General features: G+C 42.0%; 2 protein-coding genes across 2 annotated transcripts in view; one reads left to right on the top strand and one right to left on the bottom strand.

Moving 5' to 3' along the window:
* Positions 1-461: 461 nt before the first annotated feature.
* Positions 462-5,169, bottom strand: LOC310810021 (butyrophilin subfamily 3 member A2-like). The gene is made up of 4 exons (XM_083677602.1): positions 5,005-5,169; positions 4,790-4,862; positions 3,088-3,408; positions 462-2,688 (listed from the first exon to the last, which is right to left on the bottom strand). Exons 1-4 carry the CDS (start codon positions 5,005-5,007, stop codon positions 2,333-2,335), a joined length of 753 nt encoding a protein of 250 aa, XP_083533728.1. The 5' UTR covers positions 5,008-5,169; the 3' UTR covers positions 462-2,332.
* An 11,328-nt stretch (positions 5,170-16,497) lies between these two features.
* mgat5b (alpha-1,6-mannosylglycoprotein 6-beta-N-acetylglucosaminyltransferase B) overlaps positions 16,498-18,762 on the top strand; it is a gene marked incomplete at both ends in the record, with an annotated part of 52,340 nt that continues 50,075 nt past the window's right edge. Inside the window, 2 exons of the mRNA XM_083677990.1 lie at positions 16,498-16,565; positions 18,203-18,315. Of these exons, the coding sequence (XP_083534116.1) occupies positions 16,498-16,565; positions 18,203-18,315 (181 nt within the window). The remainder of the gene's footprint in view (positions 16,566-18,202; positions 18,316-18,762) is intronic.

Raw genomic sequence — 18,762 nt, 5'->3', positions numbered from 1 at the left:
TGTCTGGATTTGCGGTTGCCGTGCTGGAGTGTATTGTTAGCCTATTGAGCTCACTCTCCCCCTGCTGCTCTCTCCGCTATGTCTTCACTGACTGGCTGACCTCTTCTGCCTATCCGTTTACTCAAGGCAGCCTTCAGACCAGAACCTCATCCCTTAACCGCCCGTCCTGCTCTAGTGAAGGGGTCTTGGCCTCAGGTATAGCCTTTTCTGGACTCTCATATGGAACCAGGAGCTACTGTAAGCACCATCTGTCTCTGACATTGGACATTTATTGCTCAATATATAAGTAGATCAACAATAGGGATTTGTCTGTCAGTTTAGACTTTAGGAATTGTATCTCACAGAGTATTAGGTCGGTCCTATACCTGTGTGGTAACACTGTATTTGCTACATAATATTTTGATAACTGCTTTATAACTGCATAGCATACAGTGTTGTTTCTTAAGTAATTGCAGCACACATTTACGACACAAAACTTTAAAGGGTCAGTTCATTGTTTTATTGAGAGCTATGGTTTTCCCAACCACAAGGTCAACCAGCTTGTTATGAAGTCTTTCTTGTGGTGTTGTAAAACTAGCCATGACAACAGCTCAACATCAAAGTAAAAAAAGTGCACACATGTCAGGCTCTTTTATGATATTTGACCTGGCTTATCTTATAGGGCATAATGTATGTCATTAAAATCAAACACCATTCAGAGATGATGGGCATGCAATTCTGCAGATAATTTCCTCTTAGCAACTCTGTGGCTATCCTCACATTTCTTCTGGAGAAGATGGAGCTATTAGGCATTGAGACATATAACACATCACATGGAAGTTGATACAACAGCTCTTCTGAACTGCCCTGTTCTTTGTTAATGGGATTACTCACAGACTGGAGTATGTGCAGTGAGAGAGAGGAGTTGTGTGTCTCTCTGGTGGGGTGATGTTGCCCCCTTATGGTACAGAAAGGAAGGAATGACGATGTCCTTGAATAGAGATGTATTGTTGTGTCACATCCATGGGTGGACTAGGCTTGTTGCATTTTACAATCAGCATGTTTGAGAGAACATATAGGCTAGGCTTTGTTATGTTACCTTGTTTGAGACTTTATGAGTCTTTGTGATACTGATAATTGTACCCCTTTAATGTAGCCAATATTTTCATCTGCATAGTCTGTACTGCATAGTCTATACTGCATAGTCTGTACCACTCAGGGTACTCATGATAATTTGAAACAGTTTAACAGTTGAATGCAAGTCTACACATCTATGAATCTATGTGAAGAGTCTATACATCTATGAATCTATGTGAAGGGTCTTACCCAGTAATAAGGTAGCCCCCTCTTTCCCCACAGGATGGCAGTATTTTACAACATGTACAATGCAATGTCCACAGCTGCTCAATTGAAATAAAATAAGATACTGTATACAGTAAATGTCACTAATATTGTGGTACATTTGATATAACATTTATTTATTTTACGCATATTTCAGCCAGTGCAGAAGGCTGAAGTCAAGTGATAGAATGACGTGATATATAATATACAGTTGTAACGGTCAATAATGAATATCAAGATTGTGTCACAAAGAGTTAGGATCTACTGTTATTACCCTGTTCCTTGTATAGCATTTACATTATATCAGCAATAGAATGGAGAAAACTAATAGACATTGAGAAGTGCAGTAAATAATATATGTATTTTAGCAATCAAGTAAATAATATATGTAATTCCACAAACACAACACAGTCCATATACAATCACAAAGCTCCCCCCTAAACGTCCAACCATTCACTGACTTTTTCCCTACTCAAGTCCAAATCCCGCCCTAATCAACTCAATAGAACCCAATAGAAAACGGATCCGTCCGTGACGCAACTCCAAACAAAGTAATCCCCGCGAATTTATAATCCAAACAAAAAAAGGAACATTCACCAGCCTTAAAAAAAGAAACAAATAGCGGCTTGGGCAAAAACTCACTGGCTGGGCAATAGCGGCTTGGCAAAAACACCCAGTCAGTGCAAATGAAAATACAAAAAAAACAACTGAAGGGATCTCACCCGATCTCTGCCGTCGTAACTCCCCGCCAATGTTCGCACATACATGGCCAACGTTTCACCGCGGAGCTCTATCCACCGGCTCTCCGCTACACGTTACACTGTGTACACGTTCCTTTCCCCCCATAATAATAATAATAATAATAATAATAATAATGTGTGAACTGTACAGGCTATATTCTACCCAACAGTTTGGATTTTAAATAAATGAGTATTAACAGCTCTGACACCTCATAACATTCCACAAAGCTCACAACCAGAAGAATTTCCAAATTCCTCTCTGTCGGGACATGTTATGTCATGAGGAATCCAACCAGTGTGAGGACCCAGTGCAGTCTGATCCTCCTCCCTAAGGATGGTGCTACGCTCTTAAGCTTCCCAGTGACAGACACCAGTTTGCTGGTGAGATAGGTCCCAGTACTAGGTATCCACAGAGAGCAGTTATAAGGCCCAGTCCCAGACTGGATGCGTAGGGTACTTATTACATTAAACAGCCCGTCTTGGTCCATGTGGATCTCTATGCTGGAAGACTCTATCATATTCTTAGTCCCGTTGGACCAGTGCACTGTGCCGTTAGGGTAAAATCCATGGAACTGGCATTCAATCTGAGACCCGTTCTGTACTCTTCCCTCAATCTTTCTGAGGCAATCTGCAATTACAATAATTGATTTAGAATGGTAATGATTTTCAACTAACATACAGTAGTCTGCTGACTAAATAATTCTCAACAGCAGTTTCAATGGCCTGTTTACATGGACAAGACAGACATGGCTATTTAGTCCAATCTCTATATGATACAGCTGTGTCGTTATTTCAATAACTGACATACTGTACTAAAATGCATGTTGCCTCATTAGTCTGTGGCTTCAGTGAATTCAACCCTAGTAAGTTATTGTTTACTCTAGTCTAAATTAACCACATTTACATGTAGGTCAACCTAGAGCACTGATTTAGCAGTAACTTAGTAACTGATTTTTATGCAGTAACTTCACTGATATACTTTATATATCCATATATACACATATGCAGGTCTGGGTGAGAAACTCACTTGTCAGTGCCACAGTGGATTTGCCAAATTCAATTCCAACATTGGAGCGCAGCTTACAGATGTACATTCCCTGGTTGGCCGGCACCACATGGGTCAGGGTCAGAGTGAGGTTGTGGGTTGTGTTGTCACACAGGGTCCCAAAGAAGGAGTTTACCCCACCGTTGTTGACCATACATAGTAACCTCTCTGTCGACTCTTCCACCCAGGCCAGGTAGACTTCACTGAGTTTGATTTCGTTCGATGAGATGATGTCACAAGGCAGGGTCACATTCTGATCACAGTGTGCCTGTATGTCAGCATTGGTCCTCAGCTTCACTTTACCTGGGGATGGATGGATGAATGGATGGATTAATGGATGGATGGATGTATGGTAGATGGATGGATGGTAGATGGATAGAGAGAGACAGGAAGAGAACATGTGAGGGTATTGAAAGCCAGCAATACTTGGAAACACTGTGCCTTTACTGTGACCGTAGCAAAGCCAGATAATCAGTGTTTATATTTTAAAGTCAGCATGTTTCTGCAAAGGCGCCTCATCTGCTCTCAAATCTGCTCAATTCCACAGATTGCATGTCTCCTGTCATTGAGACCTTAATCAGTAAAAACATGTAATAACAATAACTCATTTTGTACACTGCATACTTTAGCTGTGAAACCCCACATGAAAATCATCATTTAAATTCTCTTTTAAATACATTCATCCTCTGTGTTTTTACTGGATGTGAAATGTCAAATGTCTTTGCTGAAATTACTACACACATAAGACTTTCCCTCAAGCATCTTTTTCTTTTGTTTATTGAAAAATTGCAACCAAAGAAATGTTGGTAGCACTTTACATTACAGGTAGGCATAAGTGTAATTGGTAATTAATTACCAGTAATTATTATTATTATATATTACAAGGTAAGTTATACTGTTGTTTCCATGTAATTATTTTGCATGAAAGATGCTTGAACTGAGAAGGTAGTTATTAAAGGATCTTTCCTTTCCCTGAACAGCAGAAAGCAGATACAATCAGCCTTCATACCAGTGCTTGATTATGGTGACGTCATCTACCGAAGTGCAGCAGCCACTACTCTTAAACATTTGGATGCCATCTACCGTCTCTTGAGGTTCTTCGGGTCTCCACCGAATTGGGTAAATCCGCTTTTAGTGATGGTGCACCTCAATGCTGGAACAATCTGCAAAGAACATTTCAGTTGGGTGTTCTGGTGCCGCTCGGGCAGTTTAAAGTTTTGATTGAGGACCTCTTTGTTGAAAATGTGTTTGTTTTTCTTGATTGTGTTTTATAATGCTGTAATTGTGTATGATGTATGGTTGTAAACTGTGTGTATGCAGGGCTCCCTTGTAAAAGAGACCTTGGTCTCAATGGGACTCCCTGCCAAAATGCCAAAATAAGTTTAAGTTAAATTAAATTGTAACTCTGTTTTTTTAATAAAAACTCTGTTTTTGGGTAACAAACCAAGCTTTTCCAGTTTTGATACTATTTCAATAGTAATTACCGTCTCTGTTTCTTGGTTAAGCATCTTTCATGCAAAATAATTAAGTGGAAACTACAATCCGCCTTACCTTGTAATAACAAGGTAATTATCTTGCTTAACCACTCATTCTGAGCTGTAATGTAAAGTGCTAGCGAAATGTCTTACAGCTGGTGGTGTTCACTCTCTGGTGGTGAAGAAACCACTTAGTAAGTGGCACTTACCCTCATGGATGACAAATAAGGCCAGCAAGATGACACAGCCAAAAACCACCTTGGTTTTCTTCTGCTTTTTGATCTGCATTCAAATAGATAGATATCTGTTACTCCAGACAGCACAGCTCACAGCTCCAGCACATGGATTCAAATAGAGGACCCAATCCAATCTGAAGAACAACGCTGGTTTGTGATAGGTATGGTGTGATAGCTGTACTACTTACCATAATGTCACGACTTTCAAAACAACATACACTTCAGCATCTGTAACTTCCTGTCTCTTGGTGGTCGATGGTTTACAGTACTCCTTTGAGACTAAACACAAGTAAACTAGCCAGCATTTCTATTTAGGTCTAGCGAGTTTGTGTCTGAAAAGCAGTGAGCAGTGTCTCTCGTCTCTGTAGCACTCCTAGCATTAATGCTTCCTCTACTGTGGCTCTTTTTGCATTCCTATACCTCAGGCGATGAAGGCTTGTAAGGGGCATGTGTAGGCAAGCCTCTCTTTACTGAGTGACTAACAATGATGGTAGGAGAAGGGAGACAGATATGGGGTTCCAATTTCCTGACCTCATCAGGTGACTAAACATTAAGGAAACGTCAGAGGGATTTGTCTTAGTTACCTACTTTAAAGTGTTCGAATATCAGCTCCTGTCATCAAAGAAGTGCGATAGACAACCACTATGCAAACTTAAACGCTGCAATAATTAATTTATCCCCCACTCCATCAAACTGGCACATGCACACTAAAACATGCACTTTATATCACTACAGCGCTTAATACAAACCATTCATCATTGAATTTTGGACGTATGTATCTTGTTTGTTATGTTTTAATATGTCCTGACATTAGCAGTTTTTATGATGTAAAGCATGTGCAAACAGACCATAAAAAGCTGATCTTATCTGGAGCATTTCTCCATGGTTATCACTGTTATCACCTCATCAGTCTCGTTCACCTTTCCTCCAACACTAATAGTTCAGACACACCCCGTAGCTCCTCCCCCAGCACCCCTCACTAGTGCCCATGTTGGCGCTAACGCTGTTTTTACGCCTGTTTTTACGCCTGTTTTTACGCCTGTTTTTACGCATCATTAATATGTTCTGAGCCCCAAATGTGTCGGGTTTGTTTTATCAGTCCCATTACAAATCTTTGGGGAAATAATAACTTATATTTGTTTTGTTTATTTGCTTTTTAAATTAGTTAGTTATTAATTATTGATGTCAGCTCTGATATTGGACACCTAATGGAAAGGCTCAGCCATCTAATCACCCAGATATAATCAGAGGTTTCCTAGGTCTCGCCAGAGAACACAATATTAACCAGGAGAGAGAGAGAGAGAGAGAGAGAGAGAGAGAGAGATTGAGAGATTGTCTTGCAGTGGTAATTACTATAGTCTATATCTAATCACTGCAGCATTAAAATTGTCCCTGCTGTATGAAAGGCAGAATGTCAGCCTGCACTCAGGGGAGGCATTCAAATCTTTAGCCTCATTGATGGCACTAATGAAAGTATTACCCTTCAAATAAGGGGGCTTTAGTGATTAGGGAGGGAATCAGAGCATGCCCTTTCTCTGTGCTTTTTGGCCATGGTGACTCACTGAATGAGAGGCAGACAAATGTATTCAGATTTCAGATTTCACACCGATTATTGATATCACAGTCAGTGATTAAATGTATGAGAATATGTAATATACACACACACACACACACACACACACACACACACACACACACACACACACACACACACACACACACACACACACACACACACACACACACACACATAGACACAGACACATTCTCATCCTGGACCTTTTTTAATTTCGCTAATGTTGTGATACTCAGACATTGTTTCCCCAGAATAGTTTTCCCGGACCCTGCTGTGTTTCATTGTATGATGCACAGTGTGAGCACACTGTGATTTTCGGGGGTTTGTGTGAATGGGACTGTCAAACACTCTCTCCTGAATAGGGCTTAAAAAGGATAGTGCAACACAACCCTCTCCTCACCCTGCCTGTGGGACAGTGCAGTAGTTTCATAATAGGGAGAAAGCAGGAACTGCCATGCTCATACAAGTCCCTGACATGCTCATGCAAGATGTGGAGAGTTACATACCTTACAGTGTCCTCCATAATCAGAATGTAATTAGCAGTGCTAAACACATCATATTGACTTGTTCTATAATTAAAGTATTAAAATATAAAATATTGCATTTACAGGACTGGGCCTTTAAGCCTTTAAGACACAGTCAAATCTATCAATAATACTGCATCTTCTTGCCAAGACTAACACATTGGGTTGTCGTACTTCCTGGATCTTACAGTACACAGTATAACACCGTTATTGATACTGAGTTTAAGCAGCACAGAAAACTTGTATTCATGCAGTTTTCTAAACAAACTGCATATCTTATCTGCCTTTGGATGTGAAGCATCCCATGTTTGTCAGTCAGAGTCTGTGAATTTTAGCGAACAAACAAACTGAAGCTGTTGCCAGCAGCCTGAGCCCAACCAAGGGATCAGACACAGCATTAACGACTCTAACCTCAAGGTGAGGTGAACAGGAACCGACATCATCAACACTGTTTACCGGTAGGCTACCACACAGCCAGCCAGAAGGTGCAAACGAGGACAGATCTGGATTGGCTGACGATTGAAGAAGCTGAGAACCTGAGAGGAATGCTATGCCAGGAGAGGAGTTATGACATTGTTTCCTTCCTTCCTACCATCAGATCTCAGGCATCCTCATATTTTCCCCCGGAATATGAGGAACAGTGCAGTACAGGAACTTCTTATTGAGAGTCGTTTGACAGCCGACAGACAGCCTTCAGCATTGGATACAGATAGAGGTATTCTTATGGGGAATACTGTAAAGCAGCAAGTTCCTCTGAGGTGAGAGAGTGGGGGTGTAGCATAGGAAACAAAACAGAAAAAGAGGGAGGGAAACTCCTCAGTTCCTCAGCCTTCATACAGTACAGTAGCTGTTTTGTCTTTGATGTGTCAGCGTTGTGAACAGTGTACTACTGTACCTGAGAACTGAACAGCCCCCATACACCAGCCTCAGTCCACAGAAACACAGATGAAAAACAAGCCAGTGTGATTGATCTGCATTTCCTTTATATAGAACAATATACCCCCACAGGATGAGGCACAGTATAACAAACTCTACATTCGTGGTTTCTAACTTTTTGTGAGTGAAGCCGACTGGGGTTTTGTATGGGTGACCCACAAGTGGACCATTTTAGACATTTTGACTGTGTTGATTCAGTGGATCTCTGAATCCCAATGCAATTATGCAGTTATAAAAGCACATTTCGTTTTATCAGTAAAAGTAAACTGTACCCTACAAGTATCACCACAGCTCATATGCTGCTAATGGCATTTAGAAGCAACTTCCTTTTTAGGCCATGATTCATGGCCATTGCTTTGAGATGAAACCTTCAATGAGGGATGACATTTTTAATGCATAGTTCAGTGAGTTTCCCCTCTCCCTGCCTGTACGGTGGGTGTTATCTCTGATGGCTAAATGCTTTCCCAAGTCTCCTTAAACCGGTTTAAGGAGAGGAAACCCTGAGGAAGAGCCCTCCGTCTGTTGAAACTGCCTCTCTCATCTCGGCCTCTCAGCCTGGGACTACAATAAAGCAGCAAACAGTGCTGCAGTGCAGAGAGACGGCTCTGTGCTTATCAAACCTGTCAGGGAAGGAAGCCTACGGAGACTTAGTCAGGAAATCCTCAGGTTGGACTTATCTTGGGCCCCCTCTGAGGCATTCCAAGTGCCCCTCATTTCCCTCCTGAGGTAAATAAAGTTTTATTGGCTTTGAAGTGTGGTGTTTTTCCATGTTCCAGGGGCTGCACTTATGAGGAAACTGTGCCAGAACTGTGGTGTTTATCTTGATTTACAAGTTTCAAGTGTTTTGAAAGATTGCAGAAATTACATCATTATATCAATCATTCTCTCCTGAATGGGGCTTACAGTGCCTTCAGAAAGTATTCAGACCCCTTCACTTTTTCCACATTTTGTTGTGTAATAGACTTATGTTCCTCTCCATTTGCTCAGTTTGTAATGACAACGTGATCCACATGCATAATTGATTCCGATGCAAATCAGAGACCCTATAAAAACAAAGATATTAATTCCAAAATTACATGAACTATTATCCCTTGCATTAAGATGGACTCAATTCAACTTATTGAGTGATTTGTTGATGACATTTTTGCATTTTAGCTAATTTTAAGAGTGTCACAGCAAAGGGTCTGTATACTCATGTACAGTGCATTCGGAAAGTATTCAGACCCCTTCACTTTTTCCACATTTTGTTATATTACAGCCTTATTCTGAAATGGAAATGGAATGATTTTTTTTCCTTCATCAATACCTGGCCAATACCATCCCTACGGTGAAGCATGGTGGTGACAGCATCATTCTGTGGGGATGTTTTTCAGCGGCAGGGACTGGGAGACTAGTCCGGATCGAGGGAAAGATAAATGGAGCAAAGTACAAAGAGATCCTTGATGAAAACCTGCTCCAGAGTGCTCAGGACCTCAGACTGGGGCAAAGGTTCACCTTCCAACAGGACAACAACCCTAAGCACACAACCGAGACAACGCAGGAGTTACTTCAGGACAAGTCTCTGAATGTCCTTGAGTGGCCCAGTCAGAGCCCGGACTTGAATCTGGTCGAGACCTAAAAATAGCTGTGCACTGACACTCCCCATCCAACCTGACAGAACTTGAGAGGATCTGCAGAGAAGAATGGGAGAAACTCCCCAAATACAGGTGTGCTAAGCTTGTGCGTCACACCCACGAAGACTTGAGGCTGTCATCGCTGCCAAAGGTGCTTCAACAAAGTACTGAGTAAAGGGTCTGAATACTTATGTAAATGTGATATTTCAGTTTTTTATTTTTTAATAAATTAGCAAACATTTCTAAAAACCTGATTTGGCTTTGTCATTATGGGGTATTGTGTAGATTGATGAGGGGAAAAAAAAATGTGGAAAAAGTGAAGGGGTCTGAATACTTTCCGAATGCACTGTACATGAGGTATTTCTGTATTTCAATTTTTAATAAATTTACTGAAATTTCAAAAAAACGTTTTCACTTTGTCATTCTGGGGTATTGTGTGTGGATTGATGGCAAATTCTTTCAATTTAATCCATTTTAAATTGAGTCTATAACACAACAAAATGTGGAAAAAGTGAAGGGGTCCGAATACTTTCCGAAGGCACTGTAAATAGGATTGTGGAACACTATCCCCTCCTCTCCCTGCCTGTGTGAGAGTGCAGTGGTCTGAGTCATAGTCAGGAGAAAGCAGGACCTGCAGATTCTTGTTAATGCCCTGAGGGGCAAAATCCACACTACTCCTCACTCCCTTTCACACTCATACAAGATGTGGAGAGTTACATACAGTGCCCTCCATAAGTATTAGAAAGAGGAAGCATTTTCTTTTCTTTTAGCTCTATACTCCCAACAGTTTGAATTTGAAATCAAACAATTACTACAAGGTTAAAGTAGAGATTGATGGACAAGAACGTTTACTGTATTACTGTTACCTGTTATGCCTCCTCCATTGACTGCCGGCCCCTTTCACAGGGGAGTCTGTGAGGAGTTACACACATATTTGGCATGGTGAGCTACTTGTATTTTCATGGAACTGGTTCTTGATTGACTCCAGGTCCCCTAGGGAACATAAAGATCATCTCAATAGGTTTCAATGTACATAATAAAGGACCATGGACCCCCAGCAAATAGAAATGATATGAGTCGATATGCTGACACAATTCTTCTCTATATTGATGGATGTTGTAAATGCAAAGTGAAAGATTTATCTTTGGACTGTCAGATATGTAGGACTGTCCTTCCCTGGGAAGTCTTAATGGTGTCAGCCAGGGCAATGAAAAAGCCAAATATAATCCTCCCTCTCTCGAGCTGTGATTGGAGTCAATGTCAGAAATCAATATGGCACAGTGAGGGATTGGCAGTTAATTACGAAGGATGAAAGCTGAGTACAAGCACAGGTTTCCTCACTGAGACCATGCATTAATGGCAGGCGACTGTTGGTAGAGAGGAGTGAAAGCTTGCTCTCGCTGCCTCAGCCGGCCACGGCCATGGAGACAGACTTCATCTGAGGCTATTAAGACGATGCTCTTCAAGTAATCCCGGAAAAAACGGTATTACCCTATTTTATATATGTACAGTATTTATTGTTTATTTGAGTAGGGACAGATGCAATAACACTGACATATAGCATTTGCAACAGTCATGCATTGCACCATAACATGCATTGCCTTTCTCTGACATTGTAATTTCTTTTCAATAAGCATAATGTAATTATTATAATTTTTGTAATCTGTTCCCCGTTTCTTAGTTAGCTTTTGGAGGTAATATTTGGTGTCATGTATTGATTTGGTCATGATGAACATGATGACACATAAACTGGGATAAATGACAGTTTACACTAATACAGATTGCTTCTCCATGCAGCCATGGCAGATTGCTTATGTAGACCATATCGACCATCGTGTAAATGATGAATTGGCCTGTAGAGATGATGGAGGAGATGGAGGCCCCAGCTTGAGTCATTAGAACATCAGTAGTGCAGCATCATCTTGGCTGTCTTTCACCGCTGCCATTAGCTGCATATCACAAGTGCCCTTTTAACTGACTTCAGACTGCAATAAAGACAGCAAAAATCGGTAATAAGAGAACACAATGCTGGAACCACATTAGCAATGTCTTAGGCAACGTTTATCAAAAGATGTTACATTTGATAGCTGCACCCACTTTCACTCAATAGTTTAATTTTAATGTATATTTCTATGCGCTGTTACTGATTGAATAGTCTCACTTCCAGTAGTCAGACTCTCTGAGTTCCGAGGTAACTGAATAACATCTTTCTTACCGGTCGTTGTTATTTTTTTGTTGACAGGAAGTGTTACGTGCTCTGTGATGTCATGTTACTGTAACAAATCGTCCCCACCAGAGGGTGGCCATTCTGTTGAGGCCATTGGGACCATAGATGTTCTATCTCTATGATTGGGACATTGTCAGTATTGTGGTGTTCTGTTGGATTATTCCTGGGAGGCACAGACAGTCAGAGGGATATTTTTCTCCCACTCGGCCTGTCAGTTGACTTGGCTTCAGCTTCTGTCCCTGGGTCTTGTTTATATCATATGCAAATGTGTGACTGCCTCTTCTGTTGTCATTGCACCTAAAAAATCATAGTGCCGCCTTGCCGCGCTCTGTTGCTCTCTCCTCTCCCACAGAGGGCATTTAATTGCCTGACACATCTTGTCAGGCTGTGTAATTTGACTCCAAACACAGAATCACAAAATCAGACAGTTTGTTACTTCAGTCAATTGGCTTGAGTGAAAGTCAGAATAAAATGTACTTTAATCGATTTTGCAAAGCTGTGAACATTCACACTGTGAATTTAAATGTCTTGAAATGAATCTGAGTGATAATATGTCACACAGTTATTTTTAAATCGTGCACGTCATGCATATGGCAGGGATGAGAGAAGAACTTTGCTAAAGCGCTCCCTTATTTCTCTGTGATTAAGTCCTGCTCTTGTAGTTTCTGTCTGTCCCCTCTTCAATGTGTGTCACAGTGGTTGTTCACAGAGCTTGTTTCCCTGTGATAGGACAGCATACCCTGCATCTCTCGAATCTCTCTCTCCTCTCTTCCCCAGATGCCTGGCAGAAGAGCAGTGGGGAAATGCTGGACGGAGGCCAGAGAATCAGTATGTAGGACACTCACCAGTAGACTGTGTTTTATTCCACTCTGATCAGAGTCTACAAAGTCTAAGCGAAAGAGAGCCATTGATTTTTCATCTGTTTTCGTAATGAATTTACGGTGAAATGGAGGGGTTTTGTGATACAAAAACATTAATTTCCTCCCGGCTCCCTTCCCTAGGGGGATCTTTCCCAGTTAACAGAGAATCATGGCTCAATGTACTGTAATCACTTTTAAGAGTTCTCCTGCCCTCCCAAGGGGGTTGTTCTGTGAACTCACAGCAAAGCAAAGCAGACTGAGATGAAGCAGGGAGAAGGGGTAAAGTCAGGGAGAGAGATAGAGGGCTATATTTTAATGGCGTAAAAAGCAGTCTTGTACTGGTGATAGGGGCACTGACGGTGGCGGGGGTGTGTCTGAAATAGTGCTATTTTCAAGGCCACAATTTTTCAGCCATCCTAATTGGCACTTGACCTGCACATTGTCATGAACACGCCTCTATTACCGCTACTCACCCCACCTGAGCGCTCGAGAGAGAGAGAGAGAGAGAGAGAGAGAGAGAGAGAGAGAGAGACAGAGACATGGAGAAAGAAAGAGCTTTGTTGAACTTGTCTGACTGACAAGCCCAAGCTGATAGTCCTCCACATGCTTCAAAAATGTTGTTGTTTGTTGAGTGCACAGTATAAATAATGCAGTATAAATAACACCAAGAACCAAAGGAAGGACGGCAGAAAAGACCTGCAGACATATGAAGATCAGACAGTGTTTTCTGCTCCATCTGCAAGTGTGTGTGTGTGTGTGTGAGAGAGAGAGAGAGAGAGAGAGAGTAAACTCATGTCATTGATCTATCTCTTATCTCTGAAAGTAATTATGGCTACCTACAGCCAGATTCCAAGCAATCCATGTATATTCATGGCCAGCGTATGTATGTATGTATGTATGTATGTATGTATGTACTGTATTTTAAGTAATAGAATGATAATAAATCAGGAATTAAATGGAACATGCTATTTGAATGGCTATTCACTTTTCTAAAATATGAATTTGTGACTTACGGTAGGGTTTAGACACCTAACACACACACACACACACACACACACACACACACACACACACACACACACACACACACACACACACACACACATACACACACACACGCACGCACACACGCACACACACACACGCACACACACACACTCACACACACACACCGTCCTGTCAGATAGGCCTGCCCTGCTATCTTGCTAAGAATTTCCGTCTGTCTGCCAGCCCAGCGATGAGAGTGTTCCTCACAGTCAGTCCAGATGAATAACAGTGAGAGGTTGTCATCTTAAGTGAATGTGATCAGACTGCTGATGCCTTTGAAGCCAGAGCTTGGGTGTAATGCCATTCTCCACACCCAGTCCACACCGGGCCTGCCAGAGAGCCTATTCCTGTCAGCAAGGGCCCAGTATGAAACAGTTTCCATGGCAGCGGGGCGAGGGGGGGGGGGGGGGGGTGCGCTCTCTGTCATAGCAGGATTTGGCCCTGTCTAACCTAGAGGGAATGGCTGTCTGTCCTTTTTCATTGTCTGATTGCCTTGCCATATTATTTTTCATGATACTGCATTGATAATCCAGGTGGAACATCAGTCCGTTTTTAAATTGTTTTATTTTTGGCGATTTGTTCCCTGAGTTCTATCAACAATGTGTTGCATACATACTGTACAGACTACCAAGGTGGTACACACAACGCAGTATGTTACATTTTCAGTTCAATTTAAAATGTTCAATAAATACAGTGCCCTGCCTAAGTAAGCATGTTTTCTTCTTTTGACTCTAGACTCCAAAACTTTTACTATGAGGTTAAAGTAAATTCAGAAATTACCTTAAACACTTTTTATGGATAGTCCCCCTATTTCAGGGTACCCAAAAGTAATGGGACAGATTTATCAAATGTCCAAATGAAATACTCATGTTTAGTATTTGCTGGTCAATCCTTTGCATAAAATAACTGTCTGAAGTCTGAGACCTATTGACCCCACCAGACACTGGGTATCTTCTCTGGTGATGCTCTGCCAGGCCTGTACTGCAGCCATCTTCAGTTGTTGTTTGTTTTGAGGTCTTTTTGCCTATAATCTTATGATCAGGAAATCTGAAGATTGACTTGGCCAGTCAAGACCTTTCCACTTTTACACCCTGAAAAACTCCCTAGTTGCTATGGCAGTATGTTTTGGGTCACTGTTTCACTGCATGATGTAAGCCATCCAATGAATTTGGAGGCATTTGCTTTCTATGTTTCTGTACACTTCAGAATTCATTCTGCTGCTGCCGTCAGCAGTTACAATCATCAATTATTAAGTTAGTAAGTTCTAGTGGCAGCTATACATTCCCAAACCTAACACCCCCTGCACCATGTTTCACAGATGAGAACTTCCAGATCTTGGCAGGCTTTTTAGGTACTTTTTAACAAACTGTATTGATTTTGGCAAGCCTATGGTTTTGGCTATGTTTCTGCTATGTTTCTTTTTTCAGATTTTTCTGCCTAATAATGCCTTCCTTCTTCCTTCTACTTTCTTTGACATCTCTTTGGTCCTCATGTTGACAGACACCAATAGCAAACTTCAAAGGCAAACACAAAGCCTAGAATCAATACTACACATTGACAGCTCTTATGCCTGCACAAATGATGTGACCGACCACACCTGACACCTGTCAAACACCTAACCCTAACCCTAACCCTAACCCTAACCCTAAAATAGGGGGACTATGCATAAAAAGTGTTGTAATTTCTGAATGGTTAAACCAATATGTACACAAATACCATCAAATAAAAGCTGAGAATCTCAGCGTTAACATCGTCGTAATTGTTTGATTGAAAATCCAAACTTTTGGAGTGTAGAGGCAAAAGAAGAAGCTTCACTGTCTCATTACTTAAGCAGGGCACTGTATTTCATCTAATTATCCTCACATTGGCCTTGATGATATTTGTCATACATTGACTATTAAAGGCTAACCAGCACCAGTCTATAATGGGTCACACACCACAAACAGACTCCCTTTAGCCCAGTGGGCGCCGCTGTTGATCTTTTGTCTGGCCGCCGGCTTACAGCGGGGAGCTGGCCATGGTGCTGAAAGCGGGGTAGGAGGAAATTCCACGGTAGCCTAAAAAGGCTTACGTTTACTGTACGTATGGTGAGATGTTTCACTATGGCACTGAGTATAACAACAGTTTATAGTCACTTGAGTGTCACTTTGAGTCACTGACCCGACACAAACAGGCTAGTGGTATCATCATGGTGTCGCGTCTGGTCAGGCGTTACGTTTCTGACTAGAGAACGATGACTGTTATAAATTCACGAGATGATGCATTCGGCTGTCATATAGGAACTTTTGTTTGGGTTTACCACTCGTTAGATGGCGCTGCATTGAATCCAAAAGTACTTGAACACTCTGGAACTAAACCTTCAGTCAGACAGACTGTTCGAGTCATGTGCTCCACTGGCGACTTGACGAAGCAGTTGTGTTCACAAGGTGCGAGAAGTCAACGGGGATGACGTGGATTACTAGCCTACGCTTTATTAAACACATTTTTCCATATTTGTTTCCAGGTGGAAACACTTTTAAGGTTTCCCACGCGAGGAGATGATTCGTTGTGCATTCGTGGGTTACGTCTACTCTTTACCTCTCCTATAGATCGGTTTTGTTGGACTCTCGAGTGCGTGAGACAGTGTTGACGGGCTAAATTCAACTCGGTAAGGGTTGCCGACACAGCTGGACGCGCGAGGGGAATTCCCACCGAAGTTCACCGCTAGACGTACGCGTACGATAACGATTCGTGGCCCGGTTCCGTAGTGCATTTCACTGATGTTTTCAACCGCCGTCTTACTTATTTCGTCCAAGATCTCAAACTCGAAAGTATGAATAGGTTCGCGTCTAGGACACTGTGTGAGATAGGCACAACAATTCGGGAGGGTTTCTGCTTCTGGTGCTTTTTCTTTGGAAAATGATTGCGGTGAACACAGACTATTCAACTATGGTGAGAAGATGTCTTCTGACGTTCAGACCGTTCAGGTAAGCAGAATACCGGGTTGGCCTACACGAGTTCACATCTTTTTCCACCGCTGCATAGTTCCCACCCCCCCTCCCCAGTGTTGTCATGTCCCTCTTTCTCTTTGTTTATAGATGGAGTATTTTCTAAAAAAAAAAAAAAAAATGTTTTGGCAGTTCCCTATAACATGATGAACGACATGCGTGAAATAAAGCAGACCACAAGCAGCGTATTTGACTCTCTTGCCAGAGCAGGTCGTCAGGAATCGTGTAGTTGATCTACTTGCACGTTTTTGACCGCTGGTGACGGTGGTGGGGAAAGTAAAATTCAAATCGTCAGAAACATCTGGTATGACCACCTCAGATGCACCCAGGGAGAACATGCATAACAGCACTGCAGTCAGGGATGCATTTCAGTCAAGGCAGACAGAGATAGGCAACAGCTGAACATCAACTTATAGTCTACCAAAAAGTGTTTGAAATACCAATTGAAATATCAATTATATTTGCATATGTATTACTGGATGCACTTTACATTTTCAAGTCAAAGGGAACACTGATTTGTTTTTTTTAAAGTCACACTGAAATGGTTGAGCTATTAGCACTCCAAAAGCTGTTACGATGATATGATTCATTGTAGAAGGTGTGACTGAGTAAGAAACAGATTTAGCGTGTACTGTATGTGGTAAAGGTTACTGTAGGGTCAGCACTGGTACAGCTGTGTGTTGTTCTGTGTGGGTATTTTGCTCTCACAGTTTTATGGTTTAATGAGCAAAAAACTCAGCCCTTCACAATTACCCCAGATATTAGACAGTGATGTGGCATTGCAGCTCTCTCAGGCAGTAACTAAAGCTAGTTTCTTGGTCGTATAAAATTCTCTCAGTTAAATTAATCTAATGTGAGTTTTTCTTTAAAAGGCTACCCTACAGCTTTTGAGGAGACAAAAATCACATGTCACATGTAAGATGAGAAGCAAGTGATGTCAGCGAGGACATGTGAGCATTAACATGTAAATATTCCTCCCCTTCAAGCAGCTCTCCTCTGAATGTTTCAAAACATCTCCATTAGCGTGAGCCTATCTCAGTGGGACACTTTAAGCAGGCGAGGATGTTATCTTTATCTAAAAATAGAGCCATCATTAATTTCACTCAGTATTCTGAAAAATAAGAATTGCGTACTGTGTGGTTACACTCACAAATGTCAACCTTTGGCTGTGTGCTTGTATAGCACCATGCAATACACAAGACCTCCCCATGTAATGGGTCGAATACCATCTAGTTGTCTACATGACTATAGTTAACCGAGTGGCAAATTTACCTCGATTAATACTCACTCATGTGTGACCATGTCTCATTCAAATTAAAAAGTAATGAATGTAATCTGCGACGCACTGATGTGACTGCTACACTGCCACAGTACAGTAGGTTCAACTCAAAGGGGACTTTATTGCACTTCCTCCATTGATATGGGACAGCTCTTGTACTTTACCTCTGACACTTTTTCTTTCACCTCCCCCGTATTCCCCCTCTCCCTCGCCTCCTCCCCTCTGTAACCCCATTGCTCCTGTCTCATATCTCTCCCCATGAGTACTAACCCTGTCTTTTTCTCTCTGTCTCTCCTGGTTGCCCCCCCCCCCCCCCCCCATGCCCCTGTCCCTACAGGATCTTTGTGGCGGGGATCGGCTTCTTCAGCCTTTGCTTCTTAATGACCTCCCTGGGGGGGCAGTTCTCTGCCAAGCGACCCGGAGACTCTCCCTTCACCATCCGAGCTGAAGGTACGGTGCAGCGTATCGGTACCACCACATGACAGCCTCAGCCTACTGTACATGTGCCCCAAGCACGTAATGAACAGCGAAGGAACATGCTCAGTGCACCAGAGGTTGATGATTACAGGCAACCGGCTGACAGACCCCCCCCCCCCCCCCCTCCCCAGTCTGCTCATCAAGTGGGGGTTAGCAGGGGGCTTGAGGAGGTGGTGACGTGGGTCTTGTTCTCCCTCCTCTCTCCTCCTTGTGGATGTGCTGAGGTGCCCCCTCCTGAGTGTTAGCCCCTGCTGGTCAGTGTCGGAGGCTCACTGTGCTGTTAGTGCAGCAGGCTGTTGGGTTTCGGAGCACGTTCCCTGTGTTTGTTCCATGTGCCTCTGCATATATATATATATATATATATATATACATTTATATATATATATATATATATATATATATATATATATATATATATAT

Source organism: Argentina silus (genome assembly GCF_951799395.1).
Source record: "Argentina silus genome assembly, chromosome: 9".
Classification (NCBI taxonomy): domain Eukaryota; kingdom Metazoa; phylum Chordata; class Actinopteri; order Argentiniformes; family Argentinidae; genus Argentina; species Argentina silus.
This window is presented reverse-complemented; position numbering and strand designations above follow the sequence as displayed.